At 42.6% G+C, this 22,735-nt stretch overlaps 2 protein-coding genes across 3 annotated transcripts in view; both read left to right on the top strand.

The window, feature by feature from the left end:
- Positions 1-1,516: 1,516 nt before the first annotated feature.
- LOC104670703 (non-histone chromosomal protein HMG-17) lies at positions 1,517-2,732 on the top strand. Its single transcript, XM_010374038.2, has one exon. It carries the CDS (start codon positions 1,617-1,619, stop codon positions 1,887-1,889), a length of 273 nt encoding a protein of 90 aa, XP_010372340.1. The 5' UTR covers positions 1,517-1,616; the 3' UTR covers positions 1,890-2,732.
- An 8,528-nt stretch (positions 2,733-11,260) lies between these two features.
- The window catches only part of COG2 (component of oligomeric golgi complex 2), a 54,095-nt gene continuing 42,620 nt past the window's right edge, over positions 11,261-22,735 (top strand). Inside the window, exon 1 of one of the 2 annotated variants that reach the window (XM_010374039.1) lies at positions 11,261-11,483. In XM_010374039.1, the coding sequence (XP_010372341.1) occupies positions 11,412-11,483 (72 nt within the window). In that variant the 5' untranslated portion in view covers positions 11,261-11,411. The remainder of the gene's footprint in view (positions 11,484-22,735) is intronic. The other variant, XM_030936270.1, reaches the window with a different exon arrangement.

Here is a 22,735-nt window from a genome sequence, read left to right on the forward strand (position 1 = left end):
AAGCCCTGAGGCTGGGAGAGCTTGTCGGTGCAGGGAGTAGAGATAGGGAAGGTGTGTTAGCCAGCATTTTAAGGTGGCCCTCTGACATCTGACCTATGTTATGTCCTTTGAAAGTAGACAGGACCTAGACTTGCTGCTAACTAGTAGAATGTGGCAAGATAAGGGGTTATCCCTACTACAAATACACCATGTTACATAAGTCTGTTTTTTTGCTGACTGGAGTCAGAGGCTCTCCTGCTGACTTTGAAGAAGTAAAGGGCTTCTTGTCAACCACTGTGGAGAGGTCTTGTGGCAGGGAACTGCAGGAGTCCTCTAGAAGCAGAAGACAGACTCCAACAGTTAGCCAAAAAGAGGCTAGGGCCCTCAGACATATGGGTGCAAGAAAATTAATTCTGCCAAAAACCTAAATGAGTCTGGAAACAGATTCTTCCCCAGCTGAACCTGCAGATAAGAACATAGCCCAGTCAATGCTTTCATCTTTGTCTTGAGGGAGACTCTGAGTTAAGCAAAAACAGGTCTGAGTTCATGAGCACATTGGTGCTAAAAAGTTGAGATCAAGATAAGCCAACAAAGACCGGCAGAAAACAAAGAGTCAGAAACTGAGTGAATAAAAATGAAACATTTCAAGAAAAACAGAGGGACTACTGTTGTCAATTGGGACTGACAGGTTGAGTAATCTGAGGTCTGAGAATGACTTAAGGGATTCGGCAATGTGGTGATTATGAGTGACCTTGAAATGACCTTGAAAAACAGCTGTCTCTGTAGAGTAGCAGGACTGGAAGCCTGATGACAGTAACTGAGGTTAAAACACACACACACACACACACACACACACGTACGTCAGGATTTGGATTCATATGGGAGCAGCGATCAAGTCTGCATTCTGTTTTGGAGGTAACAGCAATAGGACTTGCTGACAGATGGGAATAGGGGAAGGGAAAAGTCATCCCAAAGGTGGAGGCCCTAGCCACTAGGTAGGAGGGAATGCCCTTTACTACAGTGGGAGAAAACCAGGAGAGGAACAGGTAGAGGAGGGAACCAGTTAAAGTTATGTTAAAAAAACCTGGTGTCTGTAACATATTTCCATGGAGAAATTCCATAGGCAGCTGGATATGAGTCTGAGCTCAATAAACAGTCAGGATTAGAACTTCAGAGTCTTCCATTTACAGAAAGTACTTAAACCAATGATACTGTCTAGAATCATCGAGAACAGTGGTTCTGAAACTGAGAGATGAGGGTACATAGGAGGTGGCGATCTTGCTTCCAGGGCACACTGGGCAATGTTGGGAGGCATTTTTGATAGTCACAACTCAGGCAGGGAGTGATACTGGCAACCAGTGTGTAGAGGCCAGGGATACTGCCAAATATCCTACAATACGCAATGAAGAATAATATAGCCCAAAATGTCAGTTGTGCCAAGGTTGAGAAATCCTGGTCTAGAAAGCACGTGGTTATAGAAGGAGACTCTGGGGAATCTGAAAATATGGAGATCAGATAAGAAAGGGTAACCCTTGAGCAGTGTGAAGAAGAAGAGGCGAGAACGACCCCCGGACCGACCAAAGCCCGCGCGCGCTGCATCCCGCGTCCAGCACCTACGTCCCGCCGCCGTCGCCACCATGCCCAAGAGAAAGGCTGAAGGGGATGCTAAAGGAGATAAAGCCAAGGTGAAGGACGAACCACAGAGAAGATCCGCAAGGTTGTCTGCTAAACCTGCTCCTCCAAAGCCAGAGCCCAAGCCTAAAAAGGCCCCTGCAAAGAAGGGAGAGAAGGTACCCAAAGGGAAAAAGGGAAAAGCTGATGCTGGCAAGGAGGGGAATAACCCTGCAGAAAACGGAGATGCCAAAACAGACCAGGCACAGAAAGCTGAAGGTGCTGGAGATGCCAAGTGAAGTGTGTGCATTTTTGATAACTGTGTACTTCTGGTGACTGTACAGTTTGAAATACTATTTTTTATCAAGTTTTATAAAAATGCAGAATTTTGTTTTACTTTTTTTTTTTTTTTTTTTTAAAGCTATGTTGTTAGCACACAGAACACTTCATTGTTGTTTTTGGGGGAAGGGGCATATGTCACTAATAGAATGTCTCCAAAGCTGGATTGATGTGGGGAAAACACCTTTCCCTTCTAGTTTTGAGAGACTTCCTCTTGGTTCCCAGGAGGAGGGATTCCCTACTTTGACACACATGGCCACCTTGGCACAAAAGCCTTGTGGTATGGAAAAACAAATTTGTTTTTATGTTCTCTTCTCCCTTTCCATCTTTCAGCATAGACTTAACTCCCTTAAGCCCAGACATCTGTTGGGACCTGACCCCTAGTCAGTGGTTACCAGTGTGTCAGGCAATCTGGACTTTCCAGTGATGCCACTGAGATGGCACCTGTCAAAACAGCATGGTTCCATTTCTAGATTGTGGATCTTCAGATAAATTCTGCCATTTTCATTTCACTTCCTGAAAGTCAGGGTCGGCTTGTGAAAAGTTGTTAAACAACATGCTAAATGTGAAATGTCAACCCTCACTCTAAACTTTCCCTGTTCAGAGCATCAGATGAAGACTTCATTGGGTTTTATAGTGGCTTTCTGATTTTTGGTAGTCCATTGAAGAAGGGAGTTTGAAAGTTGTTGTATACTGTTAACGATTGTCTGCCCATGTCCTGCCTGAAATACCATGATTGTTTATGGAAAGTATCTTTAATAAAGCTGGATACAGTTTGGCTTGGAAAAAAAAAAAAAAAAAAAGAAAGGGTAACCCTTAAGGGAGATTTAGGATATAGGTCCAGAATGGTAGGGAGAACACCTACGTGACTATGGTGAACTGAGACAAGAACAGGAAATGAGAACCAGGAGACCCTAAGCACATGTTGTCAGGAGTAGACGTCTTTGCTCACACACCTCCTGATGGAATTTACGTACCATCTTGAACATTTTTAAGTTGACACCTGAAATAGTTCATCATAAGTCTATATGTTTTAAAACTAATTATAGGCTGAAAATATTAAGTATTTTAAAAATATAGGAAAAGATTGACTTGATTGGAATAAAGCTTGCCTAATTTAATTTTTTAAAAAACCCTAGATTTCAGTTATTTTGTTTACTTAACCATAGTGAATCTGAAAAACATCTGTTAAAATGCTGATTTGTGTTTCTACCTCCATTGTATCTGGACACTTTTGGTAGTCCCTCAAAGCAATTTAGTTTAATTTAAAAGAATCAATGTCACTAACCCAAAGGGATTCTGCTTTTCTGATTTCAGAGCATGTTAACATTAACCCAAAGACTCTTTTTTTTTTTGAGACAGAGTCTCGCTCTGTCGCCCAGGCTGGAGTGCAGTGGCCGGATCTCAGCTCACTGCAAGCTCCGCCTCCCGGGTTTAAGCCATTCTCCTGCCTCAGCCTCCCGAGTAGCTGGGACTACAGGCGCCCGTCACCTCGCCCAGCTAGTTTTTTGTATTTTTTTTAGTATAGATGGGGTTTCACCGTGTTAGCCAGGATGGTCTCGATCTCCTGACCTCGTGATCCGCCCGTCTCGGCCTCCCAAAGTGCTGGGATTACAGGCTTGAGCCACCGCGCCCGGCCCAAAGACTCTTTTTCTAATGATATCCTTCCCTCTTAACAAGAAAGCAAGCAAGTCCTAAGTGTTGACGTTTCTGTTAAAAAATTAAGGGAGACCAGTTTTTTGGGCTGAGCTCCTGCGCTAGGCCTTAATGGACCAGACTAGAGGAAAATGGAGTCACTCGTACTAACTACTGTTTAATCAAACTGAAACTTTAAGGAGCAGATAGATCCCCAAACAGACCAGTTTTTCTTGAAAACAGGAGATTCCAATCTACTTGTGTCAGCATCATAGGGAAGTTTCCCCTGCTTTAACCCCTACGAAAAGTCACCTGAAGTAACCTGATGTTAACCAATCAGCTTCATTTTTTCTATTGTTCTGGTTCCTTGTTCACACCTTACCAAACCCCCGCTGTTCTGCAATTTCCCAGTGGGACCTCTTGTTCTATTTTTTCTTTTTTTTTTTTTTTGAGACTGAGTGTCACTCTGTCACCCAGGCTGGAGTGCAGTGGTGCGATCTCTGCTCACTGCAGCCTCCGCCTCCCAGGTTCAAGTGATTCTCCTGCCTCAGCCTCCTGAGTAGCCGCAATTACAGGCGCCCACCACCACACCTGGCTAATTTTTGTATTTTTTAGTAGAGATGGGGTGTCACCATGTTGGCCAGGCTGGTCATGAACTCCCAACCTCAGGTGATCCGCCCACCTCAGCCTTCCAAAGTGCTGGGATTACAGGCATGCGCTGCTGTGTCCAGTCCTCTTGTTCTGTTTTGTAGGATGGTGGCTGCCCTGATCCATGAATCCCAAATAAAAGGAAATTAGATCTATCACTAATGATAGCCGATGCATTCTTAGGCATATCAGTTTTACTAAAGAGTGTGTATGGAAGGAGAGGATCTGGAAAGGGATTCTCTTAAGATGATCTGTGCACATGATTGTATACAGAGATTTCAGGTATCCCCAGGGGAATGGTAACCAAGCCAGGTTACAAAGAAGTATTTTATAAGCTATACTGTGAATGACAGCAGTGCAGGAAACTCAGAGGTTGCTGACAGGAGTGATCCATTAGAAAGGAGGCATCGAGACCAGGCGCAGTGGCTCATGCCTGTAATCCCAGCACTTTGGGAGGCCGAGAAGGGTGGATCACTTGAGGCCAGGAGTTCAAGACCAGCCTGGTCAACATGGTGAAACCCCATCTCTACTAAAAATACAAAAATTAGTTGGGCATGGTGGCATATGCCTGTAATTTCAGCTACTCGGGAAGCTGAGGCAGGAGAACTGCTTGAAAGGGGACCTGGGAGGTGGAGGTTGCGTGAGCAGAGATTGCGCCACTGCACTCCAGCCTGGGCTACAGAGTGAGACTCCATCTCAAAAAAAAAAAAAAAGAAAAGAAAAGAAAAAAGAAAAAAAAAAGAAAGAAAGGAGGCATTGAGTTACCTCCCAGAGTGGAGTCCTGGAAAGGGCTGGAGAAAATGAGTCCCAAGCCCCTGTGGAGGGACCTGGCTGCATGACAGCAGGGACACTTGCTCCCCTATGACAGTCTCTCACTGCTCTTCTCACTAACTCAGCTTTATCTTTAGTGAACTTTTAGTTTTTATTAGTTTATTGTGCATCTGTTCAATTACAATGGAAATTCCATGATGAGAGGGACTTTTCTGTACTGTTCATTACTGAATTACCAATTCTCAGTGTATTGCCTACCATAGAGTAGGTGTTTAATAAATGTGTGTGGAATAAATGATAAAAAATGAAAATACCTGGACACAGATGTACTATGGATTTGATCTGATGGTAAGAACATGTGAGAATTCCTGTGCAATTTGCTTCTGTTTCCCCAACAATAGGTGACATAAGGGCATAAGCTAAGAGGAAGGGGGCGCTGTGGGGAAGAAGTAGGGGAGAAAGTTGAGGCAAGTCTTGAAGGCATGAGCTAGTCATTTTCATTAGCGGGAAAGCAAGCCCACTAGAGAGACAAGGGAGTTCGCAGTCACTGCTAAGTATCCTGCCAGGGCTCAGAAACTGGTGCCCTGACATATGGCACTTTGACACATTGAACTGGAGAAGCAGCCTCAAGATCTCTACCACCCCATCCTCTTCTCTGGCTCCAGTTCTTTGTCTCTCACAAAGCACAGGATGAGGTTCTTCTCTGAAGTTCCTTATATACCTGGAAACCAGACTTCCAAAGAGGAACACAATTGCCCTCCACTCATTCCCTGAAATCTCATTTTCTATCGCACGAAAGAAGACTGAGGAGTGCGACCACATCTGGATGGACTTTTCCACAAGACACTGTCTGCCTCTAGGGCTCATCTAAATTCCAAAAAGAATCATTTTCAGGTTAATTTCTGTCTTCTGGGTCCATTCATTCCCCCTGTAAATTATTTCACTCCTACACCCCTATCTCCCCTCTTCCCAATGAAGAGCATACTTAAGCATCAACCAGCTGGCTGTTTTTGAAGTTTTCATGTTTTGTATGATTCCAGTGCACATGTGTGCACATAATAAATTTCTGATGCTTTTCTCTGTTAACCTGTCTTTTGTTATAGGAGTGTCAGCCTTGACCCTTTATGATGGGGAGGAAAGGGATCACTCCTTTTCTGCCTCTACACCCGTTTGAGGTTTGTGGCTGAGTATTTTAAAGTGCAACCGGTTGGCTCAGTTCTGTGATTGATTTCTGGGTGTTTGGCTTATGCAGCTGGCATTTGATGGAGCCATTTATCAAGAAACAAAATGAAGGAGGATAAGCGGGCCTTTCAGGAAAGATAATGAATCAATTTCAAACATGCTGAGTTTGAGGCATCAGTGGGACATCAAAGTGAAGTAGTATTATACTTGGGTCTCGTGGAGGGGGGAAAGAAGCATATGGTGAAGATGTGATGGGAGAATTGTGAGTATGTGGACCAGGGCTGAAACCCTAAGGGCACAGCTGAGATGACTGTGGGAGAGGGTAGCATGGAAGAGAAAGGTTAGCAGAATCCCGAGGAGCACTAATGTGAAAGAGTCACATACACTTATCATGCTTGAAGGTCATGTGTCTCTAAGCAGATTCTGAGCTCTTCAGGGTCAAAGGCTGAGTCTTGAGCTTCATTCATTCTTAGCCCCTGTCATAGTGCTGGCCACACAGAAGACAATTCTACAATTCACTGATTTTATTTCTCTGCACTTTCATTTATGAGGATCCTATCACAGTTTATGATTTGAAATGCTGCTAAGGGATAATTTTTAAAAATCATAACTTTCATACAAATATAAAAAGAATACTTGTAAAGATTTGAACTCAGTACTTAACAAGAGAACTAGTAAAATGTTACCACCACTTCAAGAGACAATCTAAAGACCAGTCAAATATACAGCCAAGGATGTGCAAATGAAGTTCCCTAAGATATGCAAAACTGACTTTTTCCAAAGGAAATTGAGGCAAAAAGGGTCAACTGTACTTTCACAGGATAAAATTTATTTGCATGTTTATAGGCAAATGTTACTATTATTTGCATTGCTATCAGTTATCCACTACAACTTACAGAGCTGCAAAGTAGCTTCAAGTCAAGAAAGGCACAGGATACACCGTAGAGTCACATCTGGGATGGCATGCTAGGCTGACTCTTTTTCCTTTGAAGACAACTGTAACCTTCTTGGTTCATTTCAAAATCACAATTTCCCCTAGAATGCTAAAAAGAAAAAGATATTATCCCTACCATTTCTATGAGTGGAGTGTATTACAAAACATAGATGGAAGTATATTTGGGTATTACTATAACATTTACTAGTTGATTAGGGAGACGAGGCCGAACTGGGGACGCCCCCCAACATAATCTCTTCTAATTGGCATGGGAAATGTTCAGGAATCAAACCAAACCACCTCAAACCCACTCTGGAATGAGGCAGAGTTATAAACAAAATATAGGAGATGTTGAAATAGCCCAGTTGGTTTCATTGAGCTTCCCAAGTCAGAGTGCAAGTCCTGAAGGTGGTGACTGTCTCCCTTGTCCCCTCCTGCTCCACCCCTACCCCCATGTCTGCCCTCCTCTAGGAATGCAGGACCATCCAACTGTATCCTCAGCCTTCAGGTCAAGCACATGATCCATTTAAAAACGGAAACCCTCCTATCCTTCGGTAGTGAACAAGGGCGACTCTGGTTGCTGTTGGAAAATTCAGTTGCTTTAGTCCAACAGTTCAGGAGAGGATCAGCATAAGAACTTGGTGATGATTACCAGAGAAAATGCTCCTATGATTCCCTGAGCATAATATTTCCCCTTGCAATTTTTGAGCGTTCTATAGCAAACCTGCCAAAAATGTGGAGCCTATAAATAGGGGAGAGTGGGAAGAAAAAAATGGGACCTGTCACAATGCCACTGAAAATAGGGAACTAAAAATTTTCCAGAGATGCAAAGTCAAAGGGGGATTAATATTTACTTAGAAATGAAGTAGCAGGTGCATGCTTTATAAAGAAATGCCAAGAAAGGATGAAATTAGGGGATATAAAAGAGAGACTTAAAAAGATGGAAAAATGTGTCAACTAAAGTCTTATTTTGAAGAAGTTACAGATCAACAAAGGGGGAAAAATCTCAGGTACAAAGACTCCATATTATGTCTTGCACTGATTAGGTAGGTGCTTTATATGCACTTCTAAATTTACTCTTCCTGCAAATACTATGAAATAAGTATCACTACCAGAGATGACATTCAAATATTTAACAGCAGACAAATATTTAACAGCACAGACATTAGCCAATCAGAAGCTGGCTAGAGGAGCCCTGCTAAGCCAGGCACTAACCCTCTAGTGGTTCCTTGGCTGGATCATGAGGCCAAGGTAGGGGTCAGGGCAGCAGCAGATTCTGTACAGAGGCCGTTCACCAACCTTTGAGGTGTTGCAATATTTACCAAGTAGCACAGCTAAATAGTGTGTGCCAGTTGAACACCAGCTCTGAGTGGAAACCCAGGGCCATGTCCTCTGGGCAGTTGTAGGCTTTCTATCTTGCCTTTGACCTGTGTAGAGTATGATGCCAGCATTGAAGTCTTTCTTGTTGCTCCTGGCTGTGGTGGTCTGCATTACTCTCTGTGTCTCCAAGAGGAATCCCACTCCATGGTGTCCTGATGGCTCCCTTCTGAATCTTCGGAGGAGAGCAGGCAGCAGGGACCCTCAATCACCTTTGCCACTTAATTCCTTTAGCATCCTCAAGATAAGTCCACCAGTCTGTACAAATTCAGGTTCATTTTATTTCTGAACAATGTCAGAAGGGAATTACAGTGAAGAAAGAAAGAGTTCAAGTTCCAGCTTACCTAGACTTCCTGCAGAGCCTCAAAAGAGAAGGCAGGGTTACAGACATCTTTGTTTCATCTGTCCAGCATCCTCTCCTGTGTCTTGGTACTGGGCTGTGAAAGCAGGCTGCCTGGGTTTGCAACTTGCCACTTATTAACAGTGTGACCTGGCCGGGCACAGTGGCTCAAGCCTGTAATCCCAGCACTTTGGGAGGCCGAGATGGGCGGATCACGAGGTCAGGAGATCGAGACCATCCTGGCTAACACGGTGAAACCCCGTCTCTACTAAAAAATACAAAAAAACTAGCCGGGCGAGGTGGTGGGCGCCTGTAGTCCCAGCTACTCGGGAGGCTGAGGCAGGAGAATGGCGTGAACCCGGGAGGCGGAGCTTGCAGTGAGCTGAGATCCGGCCACTGCACTCCAGCCTGGGCGACAGAGCAAGACTCCATCTCAAAAACAAAAACAAAAACAAAAAAACAGTGTGACCTTGGGATAAAGACCCACCTTTCAGAGCCAGTATAGATTGGTTATTAGAATTGTTGGTTTTGTTAGGTGTTACAAAATGTCAGGGTTTTTTTTTCTTCTTCTTTTGATGTGTAAACTGAGGTATCAGGAGATAGGAAATGATGTGGTGTTTGGAATTTGCTTTAAAACATATTCCAACAAAAGGGCCAGACACATTGGCTCATGCCTGTAATCCCAGTAGTTTGGGAGACTGAGGTGGGTGGATCACCTGAGGTCAGAAGTTCGAGACCAGCCTGGCCAACATGGTGAAACCCCATCTCTACTAAAACAATACAAAAATTAGCCAGGCGTGGTGGTGCATGCCTGTAATCCCAGCTACTCGGGAGGCTGAAGCGGAAGAATCGCTTGAACCTGGGAGGTGGGGGTTGCAGTGAGCAGAGATGATGCCATTGCACTCCAGCCTGGGCAACAAGAGTAAAACTCCATCTAAAAAAAAAATATATATATATATATATCTCAACAAGGTCTTGATGCAGTGGGTGGGGAGGGGCAGAGGAGACAGGTTGATGATGGTTGAAGTGAGGTGCTGAGTACCTAGGGTGAGGTTCTTGCGCTCTCTAAACTTCCGTGTGTTTGAAAATTTTCATAACAAGAGAAAACAAAAAATTAAACAGAAAATGAGGTTGTCATTTCCTCCAGTCAAACAAACATAACAGGACTTAGGATGCACTTTTCCCAGTTGGTCCTCTAGCAGAATAGTTTGATCCTCCAGCTAGCTTCCAGCTCTCATCCTGTTCATCTGTTCTCTAGACACTGGCAGGAAATAGGCTCTTCAACAGGGCCTGCTAGGTCCAGTGCCAGGGAGTAGAGCGTTTTGGATTCTATGCCCACACTTTTTTTTTTTCAAGTGCCCAGTTTTCCAGTTGAGATACTTGAAATACAAAGTCTCATGGTGAGGTCTTCTCCTCTGCTGTCCCATTCCTTTTTATGGGCCATCATGGCGTTAATCTTATCTCCAAGGAGAAAAATTGGGAGGAGAGGCCTAGATTCCTCAACAGAAGCAGGAAGGGAAGGTTTGCAGAATGAAGAGTGTGAAGTGAGGTTTGTGGTTTGAGTCATCAGAATGTCAAGGAGAAAAGAAGAAAAATGAATCATCATCATTTGACCATGGTATTTACAGCTAGCGGAAGGGACAAGAGGAGAAAAAAGCAAGGGAGGAGAAAAAGGAAGAACATCTCAGAATAAAATTGGGGTGGGTGGGGGGAGGAGGAGGAAGACAGTCTGAGAAATTGGTTTGGTTGCACCAGTACTGGCCACAACACAAAAATTTGTCCATTCCTGGTTGAAATTAAAAATAAATATGCATGCACATGTATTTATCTGCTTTGTTTAATCAGACAGCGAGGCACTCCTTTAAGCCCCTTGAAGACCCAAAGTTGCGCTCAGAGACTGCCCACCTGGAACGGAGCCCGAGGTTGAGCAGGGAGCGGCTCAGAGGACCCAAAGCTGCCTAGCTGACCACATTCTTCTCTATGAGTTCCCAGTAATGGAGCCCAGTGGAGGAGACGCTACACTTCTCTGTGGGTGCATAGGCTAAGGGCAGGGGTCTCCATAGAGGCGTCAGCGCCCACCAGCAGCAGTGACCGCGCACAGGGAGGTGAAGAATGCGACCAGTGATACGTCCAACCTGGAAAACGGGCCTGAGAACCAAAGGGCCAACTTCTGGCCATGCATAACGAAGCGGAGCAATCTCAGGGGAGAAGGCACTGGAGTAGAAACGGTAGCCTGGGAGGGAGACCCGCTCACCCCTTTTGACCCACCCCTGCAGCTCAGCCACGCCTCCTAGGGAGGTGGGCAGCCTCGCAGGGGCCCGCGCGAGGCTGCAGTGCCGCCCTCCGCCGCATGAGGGCAGCACGGCCTAGCCGGCGCAGCAGCGGCGGCCCCCGTGGCCCTCTTGGCCAGAGCCAGGCGCAGGCCGGCTTGCGGTGCCGTCGTTCATTGGCCGCGGAGCGGGCGCTGCCATGTTGGCGGAAGCGGACCCCCCTGTGCCGTGAAAACTGGCGGTGGCCGCGGCCGCCGAGTCCTTCTGCGCAGTCTCCTGCGTTTTCTCGCTTGGATCTTGGCGCTGAGAGCCGGTGGCCGGCGGGATGGAGAAAAGTAGGATGAACCTGCCCAAGGGGCCGGACACGCTCTGCTTCGACAAGGACGAGTTCATGAAGGTGCGCGCGGCCTCCGCTCCCCGAAGCCGGGCCATGGGGGTGCCTCTGCCCTGTGCCCTCTAGGGCCCTCTCTTCGGGCTGCTGCTCCTACCCGCGCACGCTCAGTATCTGGTCCTCCTCCGAGACGTCGCTGCACTTCGCAACGAGTCTTTTGGCCTCAGGTTTGGCAGGTGCAGCCTGGAGAAAGCACTTCTGTAAAATCGTGCATGTTACATGAAAAGGCCTGAAAGTTCTGGGCAAGTGGTTTTGAGCTGAATGTCAAAGCCTCTGTTACCCGTTCCTGTTACCATGCAGTGCAGTCAGATTGCCAATCCCTTTGTTGGAAAGAAGCTTGTTGACCGGGATCTTGGAGCTCATTAAGTGTGTGTTGAATAAATCTCTGAGCCCACGTACTTTCCTAGGGACTCGGGTTGGAAAGAAAAAGAACTTAACCTGAAGTTTTGCTTAACATTCAGCGAAAGCTTCCGGAATGGGATCTTTAGAAGCTTAGAACATTCTTACTGACTTGCAGTACGACAAAGCAAACCATTACTCTTTAAAGAAGTTGCTTTACTTCTTTGTGCATGATGCATTTGAAGAAGTTGGTAGTTGTAGGTCGTAAACTTAGAGAAAAGAAATATAAACTGAAAACACTTCACTGATGATAAAGTTCATCAGGCACAACCTTGAAAATGGCCAGGCTTTGAGTGAGAGCTAGGAGGAGCTTTGCCTATCTATTTGGTGTAACCCTCTGGGTCTGCACTTAAACCATTCAAAAAATGTTTATATTTAATTTTCTGAGGACTAGGAGTTTTGACACCGTTTAGTAGCTGCTTTCAGTGTTAAAAAGCGAAAAGTTTTAGCTTGTTAGTAGACACCTACAGTTTTGAGCAAGTGAATTGAAATCTCTTACTCTGCCTTTCTTGGTGACTTAAAATGTTTTCTATTTTTCTAGATTAGCCTATCTCTTTTTGATAATATTTGCATTCAGATTACATCTCCAAAGCTCTGTTTTTTTTTTAAGTATATCTGTATCTTCTCCAGTGTGACCATATCATTTTTAATATGTAGGACTTATCTATACCCAGGAATAATGTACCTTATTCTTGTAAGTGATATTCCTATTAGACCACTGTACTAAAAGGTGTAACTTCATTAGGATGTCTGAAAGAATGTACAGAATCAACTCATTGATCTTTGTTTCGCCCCTTTGTTTCGCCCACTGGATAAGAGCTACCCTGAAATGAGGGTGGAAAGAAATAGCTAAGGGTACATGCTGGGGAGAGGTGCCCTGGAAGAGGAAAGGCCACACACAGAGATCAGGGGCGTTGTTGACGTCAAGAATCTCGGAGTACAGAATAATCTCAACTTGTCCATCTCTTGATTTCTTAAGGTGCAACACCAGCATCTTCTCTGACCCACTAACCCCACCACCTTTCCCACTCTGAGTTGACAGAATGCCTTTGGTATATGCAGCTTCAGTAAGTGAAATCACAGAAATGTAAGTTCTAAAATAGAACTTAGAGTGCAAACGGGATGGGGGAGGGTGGCTGGAATGCCAGCAATTGCATATTTCATGGCTCTATGAATATGCCGTACATTTTATAGTGCTTATAAAAGTGACAACATACATAGAAGAAAATACATAGAACAGCTGTTCTGTGTAAAATGTTGTTGATTTTTTAGGTGGAGCTTGAAGATAAAGGTTATTTGCAATTTGTGTTTCCTTAAACATATGTAACTATATATAAGTTACACTTCCATGGCAGAAAGGATGGTTGGAACACTTGTCCAGGATATATTTCTGTGTTTGTGTCTCATTCAACACATTTTGTAATTGGATAGGTTTTGTGCGTGTGAGAAGGTTGGGATATGACATTTGCGTTGGGAGATTTGAGACTGCTTGGAAATCCAGTCAGTTGATGGGAAACTGTGTTTAGGTTGCCATAGATCATAGCGGTTGTTTAATCAGTGGGCATTCCATGACCACCTGCTATGTGCCAGGCAGCAGTCTAGACATGAAGGTATAGGGATAAGTGAGATACGTTTTTTAGCTCTCTAGCATGGTAGATAGGAAGGACATCTGTGCCAAGAAACAGCACTTAGTCCATAGTGGCTAGCATGTGGAAGGATGGCCAGGAAGCAGACTGGGAAAGTAGAAAGTTAGATGGGATGGGATTGGTTGCAAGTTGCATTGGGCCTTGTATACTACACTGACGAATTTGCCCTTGATGTAGTATTCGTTGTGGAGTTATAGTCAGGTTAAAAGCAGGAAATGGCATGATCATATATGTTGCAGTTGGAACTGACTGGTGGCAGGAGGCTACTTAAAAAGTTATTTCAGTGGTTTTTATGAGATCTGAGAAATACAGGAGGGTATAGTTTGTGAAAGATATTACGTAAATGATCAAAAAGCACAAATGGCAGATCAGCAAATCACTTGAGAGGCCAAAGGTGGTGGTGGCATGATGCTGTTGACTTTGTCAGCTTAATAAAAGTATACACACTGAGCAACATAGAATGCATTTCTACAAAATATTAAAAAATTAGCCAGGTGCAGTGGCACATACCTGTAGTCCCAGCTACTTGGGAGGCTGAGGTGGGAGGATTACCTGAGCCTGTGGAGGTCAAGGCTGCAGTGAGCCAGGATTGCAGCACTGCACTTCAGCCTGGGCAACAGAGTGAGACCCCATCAAAAAAAAAAAAAAAGAAAAGAAAAAGTACAAACACTCTTAGAGAGGGTTGACAATCGGTAGATGAATTAGGATGTAAGTTATTGGTAGTAGGAGAGAGATTGTAGGCTAACAGGGATAACTTAAACCCACTTACCTAGGTGTGCTGTGGAAATCACATCCTTCTGTCTCACATATGACTTCATCTGTTTTACAGAAAAAAGAGGCCATCAAGCGGCACCTCCTTCATCTTGCTGACAACAACCTCATTCTTGCGTTTGTACCTGTTCTCACTCCCATCGTTAACCTGTTGTGTAGGGCAGCGGTCCCCAACCTTTTTGACACTTTTGGAAGACAATTTTTCCATGGACCAGGGGTGCAGGGGATGGTTTTGGGATGATTCAAGCACATTACATTTATTGTGCACTTTATTTCTATAATTATTATATTGTAATACATAATGAAATAATTATACAACTCACCATAACGTAGAATCAGTGGGAGCCCTGAGCTTGTTTTCTTGCAACTAGACAGTCCTATCTGGGGGTGGTGGGAGACAGTGACAGATCATTCGGCATTAGGTTCTCATAAGGAGTGCCTAACCTAGATCCCTTGCATGTGCAGTTCACAGTAGGGTCCACGCTTCTGTGAGAATCTAGTGCCACCACTGATCTGACGGAGGCGGAGCTCCGATACAGAGTGGCTGTAAATACACCCTGCGCTCCTCCTGCTGTGCCATCCGGTTCCTGACAGGTAGTTCGGGACCCCAGTAGGGGTCTTTCCTTCCTCCGGAGGTCTGCCTCCCGTGCTTGGATCTGGTGCCCTCTCCCTTCTCAGGACCTGTTATTCCCACCCTCTCCACACTGCTTCCCATTGGCTTTCATACACACTCTTGTTTTGGTTTCTTCTACTGGACCCTCCAACCTCCAGTTAAAGCCCCTCACTCTGTTCCATCTCACAGCCAAATCCTTACAGGTTGTCTTTCCTTTCTCTCCCTTCACTCTTAAATTCACTTCATTCTGGCTTCTGGTCCCATCATTCCACTAAAGACTTCTCACCAAAGTTAACTAGATGGAAGTTGATACACCAGCCCTTTTCTGCCTCCTTCCCTGACATCGGTAGACCAAATGCTCCCTTCATTTGCTTTCTGAAACTTGGTGCTTTCTGGTTTTCTTTTGGCTTCTCTGGTCTCCTTGTCTCTTTTGCATAATCATTCTCCCCCTCATAACCATTAACTGGTGGGTTATGGACTCAGCCACATGTCTGTTCCTTTTCACATGCTGTGCACTTTCCCCAGGTGACCCACTTCATGCAGCTTCAGTGACCACGTGTAGACAGGTGAAAGCTTCATACTTCTGGCCCAGATATCTTCGATCTGCAACCTCATGTGCACAGCACCTTGACATCTCTTCTTGGCTATCTCTGTGGCACCTCAAACTCGGCATGTTAAAAACTGAATTTGTTGGGGGGAAGATGAAAAAAACCAACCTCCTCTCAAACCTAGCGCTCTTCTGGTATTACCAATCTCAGGTAATACTAGACCTGAGGTAATCCATCCATCTGGTTGTGAGTCAGAAAACCAGGAGTCATCCTTGATAACACCTCTCTCCTTCACATTCTTCAAATCCAATCTGTTACTGAGCCTTAGGATTTCACTTCCCAAATATCTCTGAAATTTGTCTACTTCTCTCCGTCTCCTCTTTTCCCACTTTCTGACTCATTATTATCTTTGGCCATTATAATCTAGTGGCTTCTTACTGTAGTCCCCTGGCATCCATTCTTGCCTTTTTCTAGTCCGTGTTCTACATCACAGGCAGGGTGCTCTTTTCTAAATGCATCTCAGTGCTTTTATGTAACAGGTGCTTGTATGTAATCAGACTGCCACCTGTGTACACCATGAAGACATGAGAAAGCATTTTCCAGAACATTTGGAAGTATTCCAGAGCAGCTTATTGCATTGATGGACAGTTTCTATTGATTAGTAGCTATCTTGGTTATCAGATTGAAAAAACATAGTGTATGTAGAGTTGGGTACTATCTGGTTTCAGGCATTGACCAGGGGTCTTGGAATGTATCTCCCTCAGATAAGGGGACCCCTTACTGTCGTTCTGAGGCTCCTCTGTATTCTAAGTTTGTGAATAGGGAATATTGAAACAGGAAGCGTGTCCAAGAGAATAATGCCTGGCTGATTGAATAGCAGTGAGCTGGAGATGTGGGCCCCAGTTTCAGCTCTGCTGACCACTCACGTGTGATTTTGTGCAAATCACTGGCCTCCATGAGCTTGTTTCCTCATTTGTGTCATGGGGTGATGCTTATCTCAGGACTCTTTGCAGTGTTTCTGGCTCTTGTCATTTTATGTTTCTGCGAATAAAGAAACTTACAGTTGCCCCTCAGTAGCCGCAGAGGATTGATTCCAGGACATCTCCCACCCCTTCACAGATAGCAAAATCTGCAAATGCTCAAGACCCTCTTGTAAATGGTGTGGTATTTGCATATAACCTACTTACATCCTCTGGAATACTTTAAATCACTTCTAGATCACTTACACTACCTAATACAGTGTAAATCGTTGTTACACTGTGTTTTTATTTGCATTACTTTTTATTTTTTACATTTTTTTTTAAAGAATCTTTGCAATTCATGGCTGGTTGAATTAGAGGGTGTGGAATGCTTGGATACAGAGGTACAATTGTAGTAGATTCTTCCCGTTTGCAGATAAAGGAACTGAGGTCCAGAGTTGTGACTTCCTCCAAAGTCACACAACTAACTGGGGCAACCCAGGGCCCTTATCTCCTGACTCCCAGGCTGGAAAAATAATCATGTCATGCTTTCCTTTCTAGATGGTAGGAACTTTGGAATGTGTGATTTTGAATACTAAGAACAGCCCCAAAATATCACATAGTCCCTATGCTAAAGCACATGCATTTTATCAGTAGGGACAAGATTGAGGGTCATCACTTATTTAAAACAAATTGTAACGCATCTAGTGATCTGGACTCTTGGCCTGTAGATGAGATACAGAAGAGCAGACGTGAGTGTGAAAGCTGCACAGCCCAGTGTTGCTGAGTGCCCAGCATAGCGTGTGCCATCATTTCACAGCAACTAAAATGCTGACCTGACAGGTTCATGGTTTCATTTTCAGTCTTCATGAAAAGCTTGAATTCTCTTTGGCTTCAGTTTGCAACAGAAATGAAGACTATATTTGAGATTGATTGTCACAAAATTTTCTAATTACCCATATGTGGAGCAATTTCCTAATATGAAATACTTTTCTCGATGGTATGAGATCAGTACCATTGGACATACAGTTTATTCAGTTGGCCTTTGGTAAAAAGAAGTTCTTTGGGATGCAAAAAAGAAAGAAAGAAAGAAAAAGCTTTCTGAGCAGTTGTGGCTTTCGATTTTCTAAGTCACTTCTTGCAATATTATACAATGTATTTCTTGAATAAAATGTTGAACTCATGGTCCCTTGAGTTTTTATTATTTGGGATAGTTGTTCAAAGTTAGATAAGCATGATGTAAATAGATCTTTGTTGTTTAACTAGTCATATAGCATTTAACATCAAATTTCTTTGAAGATTTAACTAAACAAATTAATCACAAACGGGGGCTTGGGCTTCCTCAGGTGTCCCTAAAATACCCGCAGCAAATGAGCACTTCAGAATGAGATCATTCCGCTTAAGCGCTCAAGAAATTAAGTTGAGAAAGTAAGCTAAAAGACCACACAGATTATCATTAGTGTTAAATTGGGGTAAAAAGGAGAAAGAGAAGAAATCAGCTGGGACACAGCACAAATATTTGTTAAAGGGAAGGGACAGGTTATAGGTTTTCTTTGCCTTCTCATAAATACGTCAAACACAGGTACAGTATTGAACAGAAGATTTAGACATAAAATTGATGAATCCATTTAAACATAATAAGTTATTTAGAACTTAAGTGCTACTATTTCATAAAACTTCTAAGATCATCTGTCCATAGATGCTGGAAAGCACTTTAGCATACATTTTGAATTTCTCAAGCTTCAGTAATTTGGTAACCAAATAAAGGTTTAGAATGAGCCTTGGGAGACACGAGTTCCAGACCAACTGGGTCATGTGTCAGTGGGGCCACACTGCACTGGGGACAGCACTAGGTTGAGGGCAGGGGCTGGAGGGAAGAGCCCAGGGATGTTTTTGCCCGTAGCTTGCTATTGTGAGGAAGGGTTCCCTTCCCACAGTCTTTCCCGTGGCTGGTGCCTTCATGGCATTCAGATCTCAGCTCAGATACCGCTTTGTAAGGGTCTTCTATCCCCTTTTCACCACTCACTTTCATAGGGTTCCATTTTATTTTCTTTGTAGCAGTTAGCACTATTCATAATGTTTATTTGTTTACATGTTGATTTTCTCATTTCTCCATTAGAATATATGCTCCTTGAGAACAGGAATGTTGTCTTTGCTTTTCATTGCTGTGTCCCCTGTAATTACAGTAGTGCCTGAGTCACACTGTGAATATTTATTTATTTATTGGATTTATTGGGTTTATTTCATTGTGGTGTTATTTTTGTTACTTATTTGTTTTATTTTATTTTAGATTCAGGAAGTACATGTGCAGGTTTGTTACGTGGTTGTGGTGTGTAATGGTGAGGTTTGTGCTTCTAGTGTACTCATCACCCAGATAGTGAATGTTGTACCCAATAGATAATTTTTCAGCCCTCATCTTTCTCCAGCCCTTCCCCTTTTGAATCCCCAGTGTCTATTAATTCCATCTTTATGTCCACATGTACCTGTCATTTATGTCCCACTTAGAAGGGAGATGATGTGGTATTTGACTTTCTGAGTTCATTTAGGGTAGTGACCTCCAGCTCTTTCCATGTTGCTGCAAAAGACATGATTTCATCTTTTTATGGCCTGCATAGTATTCTGTGGTATATATGTACCACATTTTCTTTTTACCTTCTTATCAACAGTGTATAAGCATTCCTCCTTCTCACATCCAGTGTTGTTTTTTGACTTTTTAATAAAAGCTGTTCTGATTGGTGTTAGATGGTATCTCATTGTGATTTTAATTTGCATTTCTCTGATGATTAGTTACGTTGGACATTTTTTCATATGTTTGTTGGCTGCTTGTGTGTCTTCTTTTGAGAAATGTCTGTTCATGTCCTTTGCCCACTTTTTAATGGAGTTGCTTGTTTTTTTCTTGTTGATTTGTTAAAGTTCCATGTAGACTCTGGATATTAGTCTTTTGTTGCATGTATAATTTCCATATGTTTTCTCCCATTCTGTAGATGGCCTGTTTACTCTGCTGTTTCTTTTGCTCTGCAGAGCTTTTTAGTTTAATGAAGTCTCATGTGTCTATTTTTGTTTTTGTTGCATCTGTTTTGAGGTCTTAGTCATAAATCCTTTGCCTAGGCCAATGTCCAGAAGAATTTTTCCTAGGTTTTCTTCTAGGATTTTTATAGTTTCAGGTCTTACATTTAAGTTTTTAATCCATCTTGACTTAATTTTTATATATGGTGAAAAATATGGGTCCAGGTTCATTTTTCTGCGTGTAGTGAATATTTAATGTTTATCGAATATGCAGGGGCATTTATTCTTATCTGTTGGTCCTTTGTCTTAAAGAATGGTTTGAAACACACAGACACACAGGAGCTCATACTAATCTTTTATGACTTTCCACCTATAGTTTATTTAATCCACAGTTTTGCACATAATATTTTGTATTGGTATTTATCTCAATGAGACTGAACATGTTTTGAGGGCAGAGGTCGTGTCTTCAGCTTGGTGTTCCCTCTTAGTAGTACCTCCCATCATTATGAATACAGAATGATGTTTGGGGGATTTGGGTTCTGTCACAGCTGCAGTAGCTGATGATTTGATAGTTTTCTATATTTGGGGAACATTTTACTTTTTGGCATTCAGCATGAGGCAGCTTGGAGAATTTTGCTCTTCTGTTAAAAGTTCTATAAAATTTTCTCAGTGTTGAGGATATTGATATTTGGGTCTCAGGCAAACTTTAAATGATTACTTCCCCAGTTCTCTTGTGTCAGTCATTGTTTGCCATCCTTGTGTGCAACTAGTTATTAAAACAGCTAAACTTTTAAACTTTATTTGGTTTTAAATTTGATTGTCACTACTATTCTAGTTAATGGTTCTTAAGTTTTCCGCAGCTGGTTTGTTTTGCTGTCTTATTATCCTGTATTTGATTTGTTAGTCAACTTCTAGCTGTTTGGGGCATTTGTACTTTACCTGTCAGAAATATCTCTGATATTTAAGTCAGAAATATCTCTGAGTATAAAGAGAAATGATTTTTCTTTTAATTTCTGGGCTTACAGACCATAATTCTTGACTTCTTCCGGCTTTTTCAGACATAGGCATATATATTTTAACAAGAAAAAAGTCTACTTTTAAAAATATTGCTTTTTAACTAAAATAGCTTATTTTCAAAAAGTGGATACTATTCTATTCAGGAAAAAAAAGTTTATCTACCTTAGTATTTTTTAATTAATAGACTATTTTTTGGAGCAGTTTTAGTTTTATAGAAAAATTGAGCAGAAAGCACAGAGGTCCCATCTATCCCGTCCCGCTTCACAGTTTCTCCTAGTAACATCTTGCTTTAGTATCTTACCTTTGTTACAATTGATGAACCAATATTGAGGCATTATTTTTAACTGAAGTGCCATAGTTTTTATTAGAGTTCATTCTTTGTGTTCTACATTTGATGGATTTTAATAAGTACATAGTGTCATGTATCCACTATTACAGTATCATACAGAACAGTTTCATTGCTTTACAAATCCCTTGTGCTCTGCCTGTCCATTCTTCCCCCTCTCTCGGCACCCTCAGCACCCCCAGCACCCTCCCATCCCTAACCCCAGGCAACTACTGATCTCTTTAGTCTCCATAGTTTTGCCATTTCCTGAATATCGTATATGTAGTTGGAATCATATAGTATATATAGCCTTTTCAGATTGGCTTCTTTCACTTAGAAATATACATTTAAGTTTCCTCCATGTCTTTGTGCCTTGATATAGCTCATCTCTTTTTATTGCTGAGTAACGTTCCATGTGTGGATATAGCACAGTTTGTTCATCTATTTACCTATTAAAAGAAATCACATTTGCTTCCAAGTTTTGGCAGTTAGAATGAGGCTGCTATAAACATTCACATTCAGGTTTTTGTATGGACATACATTTTCAGCCCATTTGGCTAAATAAGGAGCACGATTGGTAAGATTCTGTTTAGTTTTGTAAGAAGCTGCCAAGCTGTCTTCCAAAGTGACTTCCATTTTGCATTCTTCCCAGAATTTCTACTGCTCCATAACCTCAGAAGCATTTGGTATTGTCAATGTTTTGGATTTTAGTCATTCTGTTCATTAGTGTCTTGTTTTAATTTGCAGTTCCCTAATAATAACTCATGTTGAGCATTTTTTCAGATCTTTTGCTCATTTTAAAATTAGGTTTGATTTCATACTGCTTGCCTACCCCAGCTTTATTTAGGTATGATTGTCAAATAAAAATTGTATGACAAATAAAAATTATATACAGTGTGATGATTTGATAATGTGTATACATTGTGAAATAATTACCATAATCAAGGTAGTGTATTCATCATCTCACATAGTTAACCCCCTTTTTTTATAGTGAGAACACTTAAGATCTACTCTCTTAGCACATTTCAAGAATACAGTATATTATTAACTATAGTCATCATGCTATACATTGGAACTCCAGAATTTATTTATACTATAACTGGAAGTTTATATCATTTGACATTACTCCCAACCCCAGTCCCCATTCTCCAGCACCTAGTAACCACAATTCTACTTTTTGTTTCAATGAGTTTGACTTCTTTATTTTGTTGTTGTTGTTGTTGTTGTTGTTGTTTTTGGAGACAGAGTCTCACTCTGTTGCCCAGGGAAGAGTGCAGTGGCATCATCTTGGCTCACTGCAACCTCCACCTCCCAGGCTCAAGCGATTCTCCTGCCTCAGCCTCCCAAGTAGCTGAGATTACAGGTGCACGCCACCACGCTGGGCTAATTTTTGTATTTTTAGTGGAGACAGGGTTTCACCATGTTGGCTAGGCTGGTCTTAAACTCCCGACCTCAAGTGAACCACCCACTTCAGCCTCTCAAAGTGCTGGCATTACAGGCGTGAGCCACCATGCCCAGCCAGAGTTTGACTTTAGATTCTATGAAGACACTCCATATTAGTGAGTGTCTAATTTTGTGCTGCTAAAACAGAATACTTGGGATTGGATAATTTATAAACTATAGAAGTTTATGTGGCTCATATTTTTGGAGGTTGGGGATCAAGAGGTCGAATCTGGTGAAGGCTTTCTTGCTGTGTCAAAATGGGGTGTAGAGCATCATGTGGCAGAGATTGGATGGGAGGAGCATACAAGAGCAAGAGAGGGCTGAACTCACTTTTATAACCCTCTCTCAAAAATGAATCCACTTGCATGGTAACAGCTTGAATACATTCGTGAGGACAAACCCTCATGACCACTTCTTAAAGGTCTCCTCTCATGAACTCTTGTATTAGAGATTCAGTTTTCTTATATGTTTAAGTTCTTTGTAGACTCTGGATATTAGCCCTTTGTCAGATGGATAGATAGCAAAAATTTT

Source organism: Rhinopithecus roxellana, chromosome 8 (genome assembly GCF_007565055.1).
Source record: "Rhinopithecus roxellana isolate Shanxi Qingling chromosome 8, ASM756505v1, whole genome shotgun sequence".
NCBI classification, from domain to species: domain Eukaryota; kingdom Metazoa; phylum Chordata; class Mammalia; order Primates; family Cercopithecidae; genus Rhinopithecus; species Rhinopithecus roxellana.